The 13,336-nt window shown below is 43.0% G+C and overlaps 1 protein-coding gene across 8 annotated transcripts in view; it reads right to left on the bottom strand.

The window, feature by feature from the left end:
• Window positions 1-13,336, bottom strand: part of GLT1D1 (glycosyltransferase 1 domain containing 1) — a 170,455-nt gene that overhangs the window by 86,665 nt on the left and 70,454 nt on the right. For all 8 annotated transcript variants that reach the window (XR_014233878.1, XM_082353269.1, XM_082353266.1 and 5 more), the window contains 2 exons: window positions 3,494-3,537; window positions 1,972-2,092 (listed from right to left, as the gene is read on the bottom strand). Coding sequence is in view for 7 of the 8 variants with exons in the window: in XM_082353269.1 (XP_082209395.1) it covers window positions 1,972-2,092; window positions 3,494-3,537 (165 nt within the window). In the remaining variant the exon portion in view is untranslated. The remainder of the gene's footprint in view (window positions 1-1,971; window positions 2,093-3,493; window positions 3,538-13,336) is intronic.

Genomic DNA, 13,336 nt, shown 5'->3' with positions numbered 1-13,336 from the left:
TAAATGAAATTTGACAGCAATTCATCTGCAATGAACTGCTGCGTGTGCTGGTTATAAAATCATTCCCAAATTCCACTTTACCTTTTCTTAAGAAGTTGGGGGAGAAAAAAATGTGTATTTACATACAAAGGAGCGATTCAGCAATGGCTTGAGGATGTGGTACTGTAAGAATGTACATGTTTAAAGCTAACAGGGAGAGTACAATGTATCGCTCCAGTGACTCTAGTCGAAAGCTGATTCTAAACCACAACGGAGATTAATGCTAATCATTAGGCTTAGACTGAGGTATTGAGGTATTCAACATCTGGCTGAAGATGAACACGTTACAAATCCAAGCTCTGTGCTTTGAAAGCTTCTGAACACTGGAATTACAGGCGTCAGTATATACTACCCCTGCCCACAATACTTTGTTTTTGGTTTTCTTTGTTTGCTTTTTTAAATGATGCCACATTCACAGAAAATATTAGGCATGCGACATCAGTCATTTCTTAAATTTAGGGAGCATGATTTTTTTTCCTGCTTTAATTATTTACCATGGTCTCTGAAACACTGAAATTCACAAATTGTAACTTTGGATGGTAAATTCAACTAGCATCCAAAGGAATAAATGGATGTTACAAATACTTATGATGAAATAATAGCAGTGCTCTAAGTAGACCCTGAAGTAAGAAACCAGCGTCCTGAGAAAGGGGATGTGAAACACGATTTAAAGACCTGGAGGGCCAATCGCCAAACGTTTCTGTTTCTACAGCAAGTTTTATCATGCGCTAACCAAGAGGACTTACAAGGCATCTATTGTGTGAGAACTAAAGGAGATTCCATGCGAGGGATGGCTTCTGATTTAATGATATGAAGAAAATCCAGCACTGAAAGCTGGTTATGACGGGAGGGACGGAGTCTCCTCTTTGCTAAGATCACTCTTGAAAAGGAACCCAGTGTGCTGTGAACCGACAGCAAAATAAGGGAAAGGAAAATCCTTTTGCATTAGAGGCACGCTGGGGATTACTCAGGTCATCAGCACGAAGCAGTTTAAGATATCCTGGTAAGACACCCCATCACGTAAAACGCTCAGTGAGGAGAAGAGATTGCAAAGGGCTGTGAGGTTGGATTAAGTCCCTCTAACCCAAGAGCTGATACACTCAATCCAGAGGCTGCCAGGATCAAGAACAGGGGCTTTTTATTTCAGCCTCTCCCTGCAAAACACAGATAACTCCAGCAACAGACTGCAGGGCTGTGCTGGGCTGTGCACACTTAGCCCAAGTAGCGTAAGAGATTTTCAGAGCTGAACACCAGACAGAGAGATGAGGTCCACCCTCATCCCCACCGCCTTGTGCATCTGCAACTACTCTCCTCCGTGTAGGAAGCCCCACCCCCTGCCATGTGCACAAGCCCAACCCTTTCTTTCTGTTTTTCTTTGGCTGCGCCAGTGCCTGCGGGATCTTTGTTCCCCAACCAGGGATCGAACTCGTGCCCCCCGACCAGGGACAGAACTCATGCCCCCTGCAGTGGAAGCACAGAGTCTTAACCACTGGACCGCCAGGGAAATCCAAGCCCAACCCTTTCTTATCCCCTGAATTCTGGGATCATAGGACACACTGAAAAGAGGGAGAAGAAATCAAGACAAAAGGAGGCTCCCTACAAAACACACCTTCACCCCACATCCTGTCCCGACCCTTCATAGCCTCAGCCGCCTTCCCGTTGAAGCTAAGTGGCAAGTCAGAGAGGCGACACTATCCTAGTTTTATTTCAATTTGTAGCTGGCAAGGAAAAATGGCAAGGAGAAAGAAAATAGTATTCTTAAGTCCCAGACAGAACTTAAAAACGACTTTAGAACTCCTGAGGAAATGCCGTTTCACTTTGTTAGCTTTGAGAAGGGCACAACTTTATTGACAAAGGCATCACCTCCATAACTGAGAAAAGGGGTGATGGACAATTTCATATTTCCACTTTCAGTACCCGTTAGATCATTACCTCCAGGATTGCGGCTGACATGCCTTCAGAGACAGAGCTATTCACCACCGCGAAGCAATTCTTCACGACCGCGTGGAGGTCTTCCTGAGCCATCTCCCCGATCAATCGTACCCCAGCGGTCCTGGAACAACATGGAGCAGAGAGACAGCTTACGGCTGGGAATCTTACGGGAGGGGCTGGGAGAAGGGGAGATGACGATTTTGGAGAAATACCCTAGATCCACAGGGAAGCATTACTGCTAAAGGATTCAATACAGAAAACCATACTGGAGTGAGAATCTATTCTATACCCATCCCTGATAAGAGAGAGAGGAAACCTGTTAACACACCCGCTGTCATTCTGAAGCCCTCTGACCAAGGAGACACGTGCTTCTCAGATACTGGACGTCAGAGATACAGCTCTTGCCATTTTTTCTCTGAATGATTTAGAAAACAAACCTTTCCTAATAATGCAACCTTTCTTCAAATTCTTTTTTTAAAGATACACAGAAAGAGAATCATAGATGTATCATAAACAGAGAGAAATAGTAAAATAGAGAAACTCAACCAATACCCAGGTTCCCAGCACTTTGTCACATAGGTTTTGTCTTGTTTTCTTTTTTTTTTCACCCCAAAATACAGACGTTCTTCCCCATCCCCTACCCCTCTCCACCAGTCTCAGGATTTTGAGGTTATCCTTTCACATAATTGGTTATACTTTTACATACATGCATTCTGTATCTATGAGCAACATAAAGACACCTGATTGCATATGGGGATGAAATCAGTTTTCCAGTCCCCTGGGGTGATGGTGTGGCCAGTGAGAGGAGCTGGAATCCTGGGGGTGTGAGGAAGTTCACATAAAAAGGGGCTGACCCAAATGGGAGGTAACCCTTCTGGCTCTTGTCCTTCCTCATCTCCCCACTTAAAATTCGGAATGTGACACGTGAGTTCTACAGCCACTGTCACCTTAGGGATGGAAGTCACAGGAAGGGACTGCAGGACAGCAAGACAGGAGCTGAAGTCTTACTTGGTTCTGGACCAACGACCTCAGATTTTTTTTATGTGAGCAGTTAAGCCCCAGGGTGTGTAAGCCAGTGTTATTGTGCTACTGGCAGACAAATGCAATTGATAACAAAGACTCTGACAAATTGCCCTCTAAAGGGGTGGCAGCAATTTTCACCCTCACCAGCAGAGGTTTTAAGTCTTTTCAGTTTTGGCCAATGTGATCAGTGACAATTGTAACCTCAAAGTGGGTTTCCTGGGAATTTCCTGACCTAGTGAGGCTGCACGTCTTCACACGTGTGTCCGTGCTGCCGCCCCTTAGGGAACTGCTGATGCTTCCAGGGTATCAGCTTCCTGGCTTGTAAATGGGGAAAATAACAGCGCCTAGGATGGCACAGGATCACCCTGATCGCACAGGCGATTAAAGGAGGAATTATTAGTAAACTGCTGGGAACAGAGCCTGGGACACGGCGAGGGCTGGCAACTGGGATCATTTATCGGTCACTAGGTTTCCTCTCCTGCAAAACACCTACACTTACCTCTTTACTTTGGCTTTTACTTCCCTTGTGAACACTGGATCAACCTGAAAAGAGACAAAGATGAATTTTAGGAAAAGCCAGAAATGAATCTAAGTCTCAAGAGAATTGCAGATTATGGCAACAGAGCCAAACGTAACAATTCAGAAAGGGAAAAAACAAATCAAATAGGAAATAATACCCCTGAGTCCAGCTACTACAAAGTAATAAGGAAAAGAGAAGGACTTGAGAGAAAGTTTAAAGAAATATACATATAGAGTCGTCCCTCAGTATCCACAGGGGGTTGGTGCCAGGACCCCTTCAGATACCAAAATCCACGGATGCTCAAGTCCCTTATATAAGATGGTGTAGTACTTGCATATAACCTACGCACACCCTCCTATATACTTTAAATCCCTCTAGATTACTTATAATACGAATATAATATAAATGCAATGGAATAGTTGCCAATGCACAGCAAATTCAAGTTTTGCTTTTTGGAACTTTCTGGAATTTTTGTCCTGAATATTTTCAATCCATGGTTGGTTGAATCCACAAATGCAGAACCCACAGATACAGGGGGCCAACTGTATTCCTGTTTCCTGTTTGGCCTGTAAGATAAGAGCCTGGTGAAGCCCCAGGTACAAAAGCGCAAGAGCCGTCCACCCAACTCAAGGTCTTGAAACAGAAGTCATTTATCGTCAAGGGAAAATCTGACAACACAACACTTCACTGTAAGGATTGTCGGGTTCATTACAGTGGTGGATTTTGTCATAAAACCTTTGAGGCAGAAGGAGTTGGAACCCTTGGTACCTCTAAGACAAAGGATCTGACCACATTAAAATTTTATTTCTAAGAGGGAGCCTTCCCAGACACACAATTTTAAAGCCAAGGGCACAACCATGAGCTGATACATGGGAAACAAAATGTGGTCTGTCCATACAACGAAATATTATTCAGCCACAAAAAGGAATGAAGGACTGATTTATACGACAACGTGGATGAACCTTGAAAACATGATGCTAAGTGAAAGAAGCCAGACACAGAAGGCCATACATTGTGGCTCTTTTTATGTGAAATGTCCAGAATAGACAATTCCATAGAGAAAGAAAGTAGAGTAGTAGTTGCTAGGGGCTGGGGGGTGGGGAGAATGGGGAATGACTGTCAATGAGTATGGGATTTTTGAGGGGGTGATGAAAATGTTCCAGAATTAGACAGGAGTGATGGTAGCAACACTTTGTGACTATACTAAAAACCACTGGATTATATACTTTAAAATGGCACATTTTATGGCATATGAATCATATTTCAAGTTTTAAAAAGCCAAGTCCAGGTCTTCCCTGGTGGCACAGTGGTTAAGAATCCGCCTGCCAATGCAGGGGACAGGGGTTCGAGCCCTGGTCCGGGAAGATCCCACATGCCATGGAGCAACTAAGCCCGTGCACCACAACTACTGAGCTTGCACTCTAGAACCCGCGAGCCACAACTATTGAGCCCACGAGCCACAACTACTGAAGCCCATGAGCCTAGAATCTATGCTTCGCAACAAGAGAAGCCACCGCAATGAGAAGCCCGCACACTGCAATGAAGAGTAGCCCCTGCTCGCCTCAACTAGAGCAAAGCCCGCACATAGCAACGAAGACACAACCCGGCCAAAAATAAAAAATAAATAAATTCATTAAAAAACCAAGTCCAAGTTTTTAATTAGTTACAATCTAATATGCTTGAGTCTGCATTTCACTCCTATTTCACATCTGGAGGAAATGTGTCCTTTGGGACAGGCACCGTGTTTTGTCCTATTGCATCCCTGGTGGTCAATATGTTTGTTGAATTAATGCAAAAATTAATAGCAGTGTTTTCAAGCTGATCCGCTATACCAACATTTTTGACACCATGTGTTTTTAAGCAAACTTGTATGTAGATATCCAGAGGCCAGAGAGAGAGGCGGTACAGGCTGAGAGGGGCTCTGGAGACAGATCGCCCGGGTGAAGTCACCCCCAAAACCAGCCACTAGCCACACAGCCGTGCACACATTACTGGACGTCTCTGGGCCTTGGGTTCTTCATCTCGTAAAACGAGAAACACGTTCAGTGCTTACAACTGTTTCTGAGACATAGTAACTGCTATACAAGTAGTAGAAGAACACAGTTAAATATCAAAGCCCTTCTAAAAAGAATAAGAATGAAAGCTGCAGATTGCACCACTAATACAAAAATGTGTATACACTTAATCTCAAATGTGTACGTTCCCAGTGACACTGCCACACTTCTCAGCAAGAGAAAGACACCCGAACACCTGAAGGTAAGCATCGTGTCCACGGAGGAGCACACCTTATTCCCAACCATCAGAAGCCAAACTATAATACTCTTTGTGCACAATGAGCTCTTCTCAGGTAAATTTACTTACTGAGGTACCAAGAGGATCTTAAGGGATACGTTTCCATCTGTCACAGCGTTCCTATAAGCCTAGTTAGGATGGAGCTGCAGAAGATATTTATCACATCTGGTTCATCCAACTGCAAACTCTTCAATGAAACAATCAATAGACTGGTTTTGCCCTGCACCACCCCTCCACTGGTTTTATTAACAATGAAAACAATTTTAAAATAACTGACAAAATATTCTTAAATTTATGCACGTGTAAGACAAAATTCTAAACGTGTCTTCAAAGATAGAGGCAGATGAGGGTGTAAACACATTTTACGAACGCAGTGTCTGCCGGCCTGTCCTGTTACCACTGATGAGCTTAGAAGTGAAAGCAGATTCAATTTCTATTCTCATTCACACTTCACCAGTAGGTACCAGGAATTACAAACCAAGTCAGTTTAATGAATATGATATCCCTAGAGAGTTTATCATACTAACTGAATAATTTTGTGTTTTCCAGAAACTTCATTTAAGTTCCATTTGGCAAGGAAATGCTGTGTGTGTGTGTGTGTAACCCCAAATCCTTCAAACTACTCATACGCCTGAGATGTATCCCAAGGAACCGGAAATGCAAAGCACACTTACATCCCCGAGATCATGACATCGCTTTGACGGCGAACACAGCAAATCTGGATGCCTAAAGAAATTGAAATTATTCCTAGACTTTTTTTATAGCTTAATTTATTTTAATAACAAACTTGCAGGAACAGTACAGAAGACACAAACCACTAAACACATGTATGAAAAGCAACTCACAAAAGCGTAGTGAATGGATGGAATCTACCATACGATTAAAATGCTGCAAAGACCATTTAGTTGCCATCAGCTGGAAATTTACTTGTTTTAAATATCCTATGATATCGCTTTATATGGAATCTAAAAAAATGATACAAACAAACTTATTTACAAAACAGAAATAGACTCACAGACATAGAAAACAAAACTATGAAACATAGAAAACAAAAGGGAGGAGGGGAGGGATAAATTAGGAGTTTGGTATTAATAGATACACACTACTATATATAAAATAGGTAAACAACAAGGTCCTACTTTATAGCACGGGGAACTATACTCAATATCTTGTAATAATCTATAATGGGAAAGAATCTAAAAAAGAATAGAGATACGTGTATGTATATATGTATAACTGAACCACTGTGCTGTACACCTGAAACTAACACAACATTGCAAATCAACTATATTTCAATAAAAATTTTTAAAAACAGAAATTTACTTGCTTTAAGAAAATCCAAACGCTGGCATTATCCAGAATATTTTAACAGGTTTATTTATAATTTTTATAAAATTCAACTTCTGAAACTTGTTTGCTGAAACATTATGACCTGAATTACTGTCTCTGCTTTTACATTAAAAATTCACATACAGGGGCTTCCCTGGTGGCGCAGTGGTTGAGAATCTGCCTGCCAATGCAGGGGACACGGGTTCGAGCCCTGGTCTGGGAAGATCCCACATGCCGCGGAGCAACTAGGCAGGTGAGCCACAACTACTGAGCCTGCGCGTCTGGAGCCTGTGCTCCGCAACGAGAGAGGCCGCGATAGTGAGAGGCCCGCGCACCGCAATGAAGAGTGGCTCCCGCTTGCCACAACTGGAGAAAGCCCTCGCACAGAAACGAAGACCCAACACAGCCATAAATAAATAAATAAATAATAATAAAAAAAAAATTCACATACAAAATGAACATGGAAAAACTGCCAATCCCTGATTTCTGCCCTCTATTTTTCCACTCAACAATCATACGCTTAGGTACCTTTTGCATCCATTGGGGGGGAAAAAATCTAACGTTCAGAACTATCAAACAAGAAGAGAATTTTTTTTAAACAATGAAAGGTTTCCCATCTGAGTCGTCTTAAGCATGTTCTCGGTGTAAGCAGCATGCTGGCTGGATGTCCTTTGGCCTAACTATTACACATTGGGCATGGATCGCATACAGGCTGGTGTCTTCCAAAAAGACAACCAGACGGGCCTTACTGGCCTCTCGCAAAGCACGGGTAGCTGCACTCTGAAAGTGCAGATCTGTTTGGAAGTTCTGAGCAATTTCTCGCACCAGACACGGGAAGGAACGCCTGCCAATCAGAAGTTCAGTGGATGTGATAACGTCTTTTTTCCGCAAGCTGCTACAGTCCTGTAACGATGAGTTTCTTCACCTCTCCAGTACAGGGTGCACTCTTTTTATTTTATTTTATTGAAGTATTGTTGATTTACAATGTTGTGTTAATTTCTGCTGTATAGCAAAGTGATCCAGTTATATATATATATATATATATATATATATATATATATATATATATATATATATATATATAACCTTCATATTCTTTTCCATGATGGTTTGTCACAAGATACTGAACACAGTTCCCTGTGCTCTACAGTAGGACCTTGTTGTTTATCCATTCTATATGTAATAGTTTGCATCTGCTAATCCCAACCTCCTACTCCATCCCTCCTCCACCCCCCAACTCCCCGCCCCCGCCCACCCCAGCAACCACAAGTCTGTTCTCTGTGTCTGAGTTTATTTCTGTTTTGAAAATAAGTTCATTTGTGTTATACTTTAATTCCACACATAAGGGATATCATATGATATTTGTCTTTGTCTGACTTACTTCACTTAGTATGATAAGCTCTAGTTGCATCCATGTTGCTGCAAATGGCATTATTTCGTTCTTTTTTATGGCTGCATAATATTCCATTGTATATCTATACCACATCTTCTTTAGCCATTCATCTGTTGATGGACATTTAGGCTGTTTCCATGTCTTGGCTATTGTGAACAGTGCTGCTATGAACATAAGGGTGCATGTACCTTTTTGAATTATAGTTTTTTCCAGATACATGCCCAGGAGTGGGATTGCTAGATCATGTGGTAGCTCTATTTTTAGCTTTTTCAGAAACCTACATACTGTTCTCCATAGTGGCTGCACCAGCTTACATTCTCACCAACTGTGTAGGAGGGTTCCCTTTTCTCCACACCTTCTCCAGCATTACGATTTGTAGACTTTTTGATGATGGCCATTCTGACCAGTGTGAGGTGGTACCTCATTGTAGTTTTGATTTGCATTTCTCTAATAGTTAGCGATGTTGAGCATCTTTTCATGTACCTGTTGGCCATCTGTATGCCTTCTTTGGAGAAATGTCTCTTTAGGTCTTCAGGGAGAACTCTCGCAAGAGGCTTTTGTAGTCAGTTGCTTCCTGGGGGCTTCACCCTCCGTGGACTTGCAGACAGTCATTTTTGCAGGAACCACTGTACAGAGACCTCCTTACTCAGCCCCCTTGTCCTTAGGCTGGAGCTCTGCAAGCTAGGGGCAACAGTGGGGTTACAGAGGGACACAAGGAGCTACAAACACAATGCTATTGCTAGAAAGATCTTTAAAGAATAAACTCAAAGCCATGCACGATTTATTGCTTACTGCTGTTGTTAACAGTCAGTACTCACTCGCTGCTTACCCTGGGCCTAAGCTACGCCAAGTCCTATGTGTGCATTACTTCTTGCCAACAATCCTGCAATCATTATCCCCACTTTAGGAGAGAGGACAGTGGAACTCAGAGAGCTGGTGTAACTTAGCCAGGATCACACAGCTAGGAAGGTGCTGGGGCAGGAGTCAAACTCAGGCAGTCTGACTCTGGAGATGGCACTCTTACCCAAGTTCCACTGCCCCTCTGGTTTCTATTCAAAGGATTTTTATCATATAGTTTACACAAAGCACATGTGGGTTACGGAACCCCTCCCTACTTACTTATTTATGTAACAGGGAAGAACAAATCTGACTCCATATTGGATCTGTTTCTTTTACTTTAACTTTCCTGTTCTACTGCTTTTGCTACAAGTTAAGAATGTTGCCTGTAGCCTGAAATATACAAGAGCCCATTCTTAAAGCTATAACACTTCTCCATTCATAGAGAGATAAAAAGCTGCAGAACAGAGAATAACATTTGTCTTGTTGGAAGTTTACAGGAACAGCCTGATCTGACTTTCACGGACAGCTGCAAGAACAAAGGATTCCAAGAAGTTTGTGACAACCAACCACACCCCCTCCACTTTTAGTATAAAATAAGCCTGACTTCTAACTCAGATAAGATGGTTCTTTGGGACGCTAGGCCACCATCTTTTCGGTCTGCTGGCTTTCCGAATAAAGTTGCTGTTCCTTGCCCCAGCTACTCGTTTCTTGATTTACTGGCCCGTTGTGCAGCAAGCAGTACAAGCACGGACTCCGTAATCTTTACTCTCCACTTCTCACCTCTCTCCTAATTGCATGTCTTCCTCTCCACCAGGAATGCCACCCTCCATCCCTAAAACCCATTCACCCCCCAAGGCACAGACAAATGTCACCTTTTGGAGAAACTTTGCCCAGTTATCCAAACCAGAAGTAACATCTCCTCCCAAACTCCCACCAAAAGTGGGCCTACTTTTTGGGGTACTTGTCCATCTCTTCTCCTTAGACATGTTCATTTTCCTCCCAAGGTCATGCTAGTTCTATACTGGCTCTACCTTTCCATTTCCCACTTCTGATCCTTTTCATTCAAATTATCCTAAACCACTGAATTGCATTATAATCCTAACATCCTGTCATGAAAAGATAAACAGTGCAATGAAAGGCTTCTTTTGGCAATACACATTAATTCTGACATGCATGTTTTACTTGTGATAAATTTTACTTAGAAATTCTTCGTTTTTAATTTTTTTTTAATAAATTTATTTTATTTATTTTTGGCTGCACTGGGTCTTTGTTGCTGCGCTCGGGCTTTCTCTAGTTGCGGCGAGCGGGGGCTGCTCTTCATTGTGGTGCGTGGACTTCTCATTGCGGTGGCTTCTCTTGTCGTGGAGCACGGGCTCTAGGCACATGGGCTTCAGTAGTTGTGGCTCGCAGGCTTGGTAGTTGTGTTTCACGGGCTTAGTTGCTCCGCGGCATGTGGCATCTTCCCGGACCAGGGCTTGAACCCGTGTCCCCTGCGTTGGCAGGCAGATTCTTAACCACTGCGCCACCAGGGAGGCCCCATTGTTTTTAATTTTTTTAACACTTTTCTGCTCTCGTGATTAACTATTTAGGGGAAAAGAATTCATGAAGGGAAAAAAATGTTTTTTACAAGACAGCTGAAATACCTAACCCTTTAAAATTTTGAAGGTATAACAACAGCAAGTTTCAAGTTGAAAGTACAAACTGCATTAAACTTTTCTGGGTGTGTCTTCCGCATCGGTTCATTTTCAAATCTCTTAGTGAAGCCAAGGGGAACAAAACACAAGGCAAGGAAAAAAGAAGGGTAGATATTTTTATTTAATGAAAGCACATGTTATGAAATTTTAAAAAGTGAAAACACTGCAAGTAGCAAAGAAAATTCTCATTTCCTCCTTCTGAGCTTATTTACTTTCCAGCAAAGTATATTGTCTCAACTCCCAGGCTTAAGGAAAATCATCTTTGATATACGAAATTATGGTGGAAAGTCATTAAGCTGTCATGCTGGAGCTGAATGTTCCTACCACACTGCTTACCAAAGAGTATCAGAAAATGCACCCACTCCAGGCCCCCCCCACCTCCGTGAGCAGAAACCACATGCTTTGCCGAGATGGTTGGACCAAGAGATCAAAGAAGCTTTAAGAGAAAACCAACGCCTTAAACCATTCTGCAGCTAAAACAGAATTCTAGCATGTCAACACAGAAAGGAAACATCAGCACAGAAAGTTCTTTCATGTAATGCCCGTACAATGCCGCCTACGAACCAGGCGCTGAGCCAAGTATGCACTCATTTTGGCCTCTCAAGAAACGATGAGGCAGGTTACGTTTTCTTAGTCACACCCACTTTACAGATGGGGAAAACTGAGGCCCGGAGCAGTGAAGTGCACCCAGCTAGCACACAACCACTCTACTACACAGCCATGCAAGACTACACTTTGCCTGACACAGATGATGCAATCTTGGTCCATAGGTGTTAACTAACTTGCCAGCAGTAAACAGTAATGAAGGATTAGATAGATTTCACAGGGGCTGAGATCCCGCTTTTTGAAATGTTCTTGCTAAGAATGACCACAGAAGGAAACATACGCATCGCATCTAAAATACAAAGCACACACAAGAACATTTACTCTATTTTATAAATCGCTGGCAGAAAGGTAATGCCACTCAAAAAGCAGAGCAATACTATTCCAAAGAAGAGTGTGATAATTGCCTTCTGAGCCCGGCCGTTGGACACGGCAGGAACCAATGTGAATGCTGTATGCAGTCCAGGCCCTGGGCTCCCCTGTCCTGGCAGACACACCTCCAGCCTGCACTGACTCTGTTAGTTAATATGTCCTGAAAAAGAGCTCAGCCTATTATTAGGGAATAATCGCAGTGCACGCAGCAGCGATTCCCTCTCTCTCTGTCCACGTCTCTGCGCGGAGCCCGGTCAGATCCGAGACCCCAGTGCAGACCTGGCTACGCAGCTCAGCCAGTGCCCCCTTGGATGCCGCATCAGTCCAGCTTCAGCCCGAGGGAATTTATTAGGAGGTGACAAGGGCTACTAAGACCAGGTTTGGCTGCATCCATTTCTTAGTCTCTGGATCATTCCCTTCAAGGTCCACGGTCCAGCGTGGGTTACCTAGGCCAGTTTGTAAGGAGGGTAGCAGGCACCCGATCCCACTTCCACCAGACCACATGCAGCGGGAGGAGGTGAGGAAGACGCCCAGACGAAGCAGCGGAAGAGGTGAAACGGATGCCAAAGAGTCAAAGCAAAAACTCGATGAGCATGGCGTATGCGGATTACCTGTTTGCTTTTATGAGTGATCAAACAAGAACTGGATACTTTCATAGGTCACTTAATGGAAATCAATGTGGCCATTATGTTTGGTCCCTGGTGTTTACTCAGTGATTTTCCCTCAGGGAAAGAGTGTTCTTGGCAGTGAAAATGGTGCTCAGCTGTTATTTAATGTAGCGATTACCCCTTATTGCGTCATCCTTTGACGCAATATGCTGACGTTTGTGAGCAAAACTTCAATAGGCTTGGACATCTTCATTTACTTCCGTGTTCATTTACATGAACAGTATGTATATCGTTGTATATAGGTACCTTCATATGTATATGTATGAACACATATACACATATGCATATAATTGTATGTATATTGTCTGGGAGGAAGAAATTTTCCTCTCCCCTTTGAGGTTCTTCTGGCTGGTCTAAGAATTAAGTTGACGTGAGACAGATGAACAGGAGAAAAATCAAACACAAGTTTAATCCCATGTATACATGGGAGAGACCCAGGAAAACTAAGTTATCAGCTAAAGACAGAAGAGGATGTGGAGGGTAGGGGTTTGGGACCTCAAAGTGAAGGAAGGCAATTCACATGGAGATGGAAAAGCAAATGTTTGGTGAACAAATGTTTGCTGTGGCAGGCAGAGACAATGGGCCACAGAGAGGAATTTAACAAACAGACCTTGCTGGGTTCCTCCCTGTC

Source organism: Balaenoptera borealis (assembly GCF_965194805.1).
Source record: "Balaenoptera borealis genome assembly, chromosome: 14".
NCBI classification, from domain to species: domain Eukaryota; kingdom Metazoa; phylum Chordata; class Mammalia; order Artiodactyla; family Balaenopteridae; genus Balaenoptera; species Balaenoptera borealis.
The sequence above is the reverse complement of the archived record's forward strand: the minus strand, read 5'-3'. Positions and strand labels throughout refer to the sequence as shown.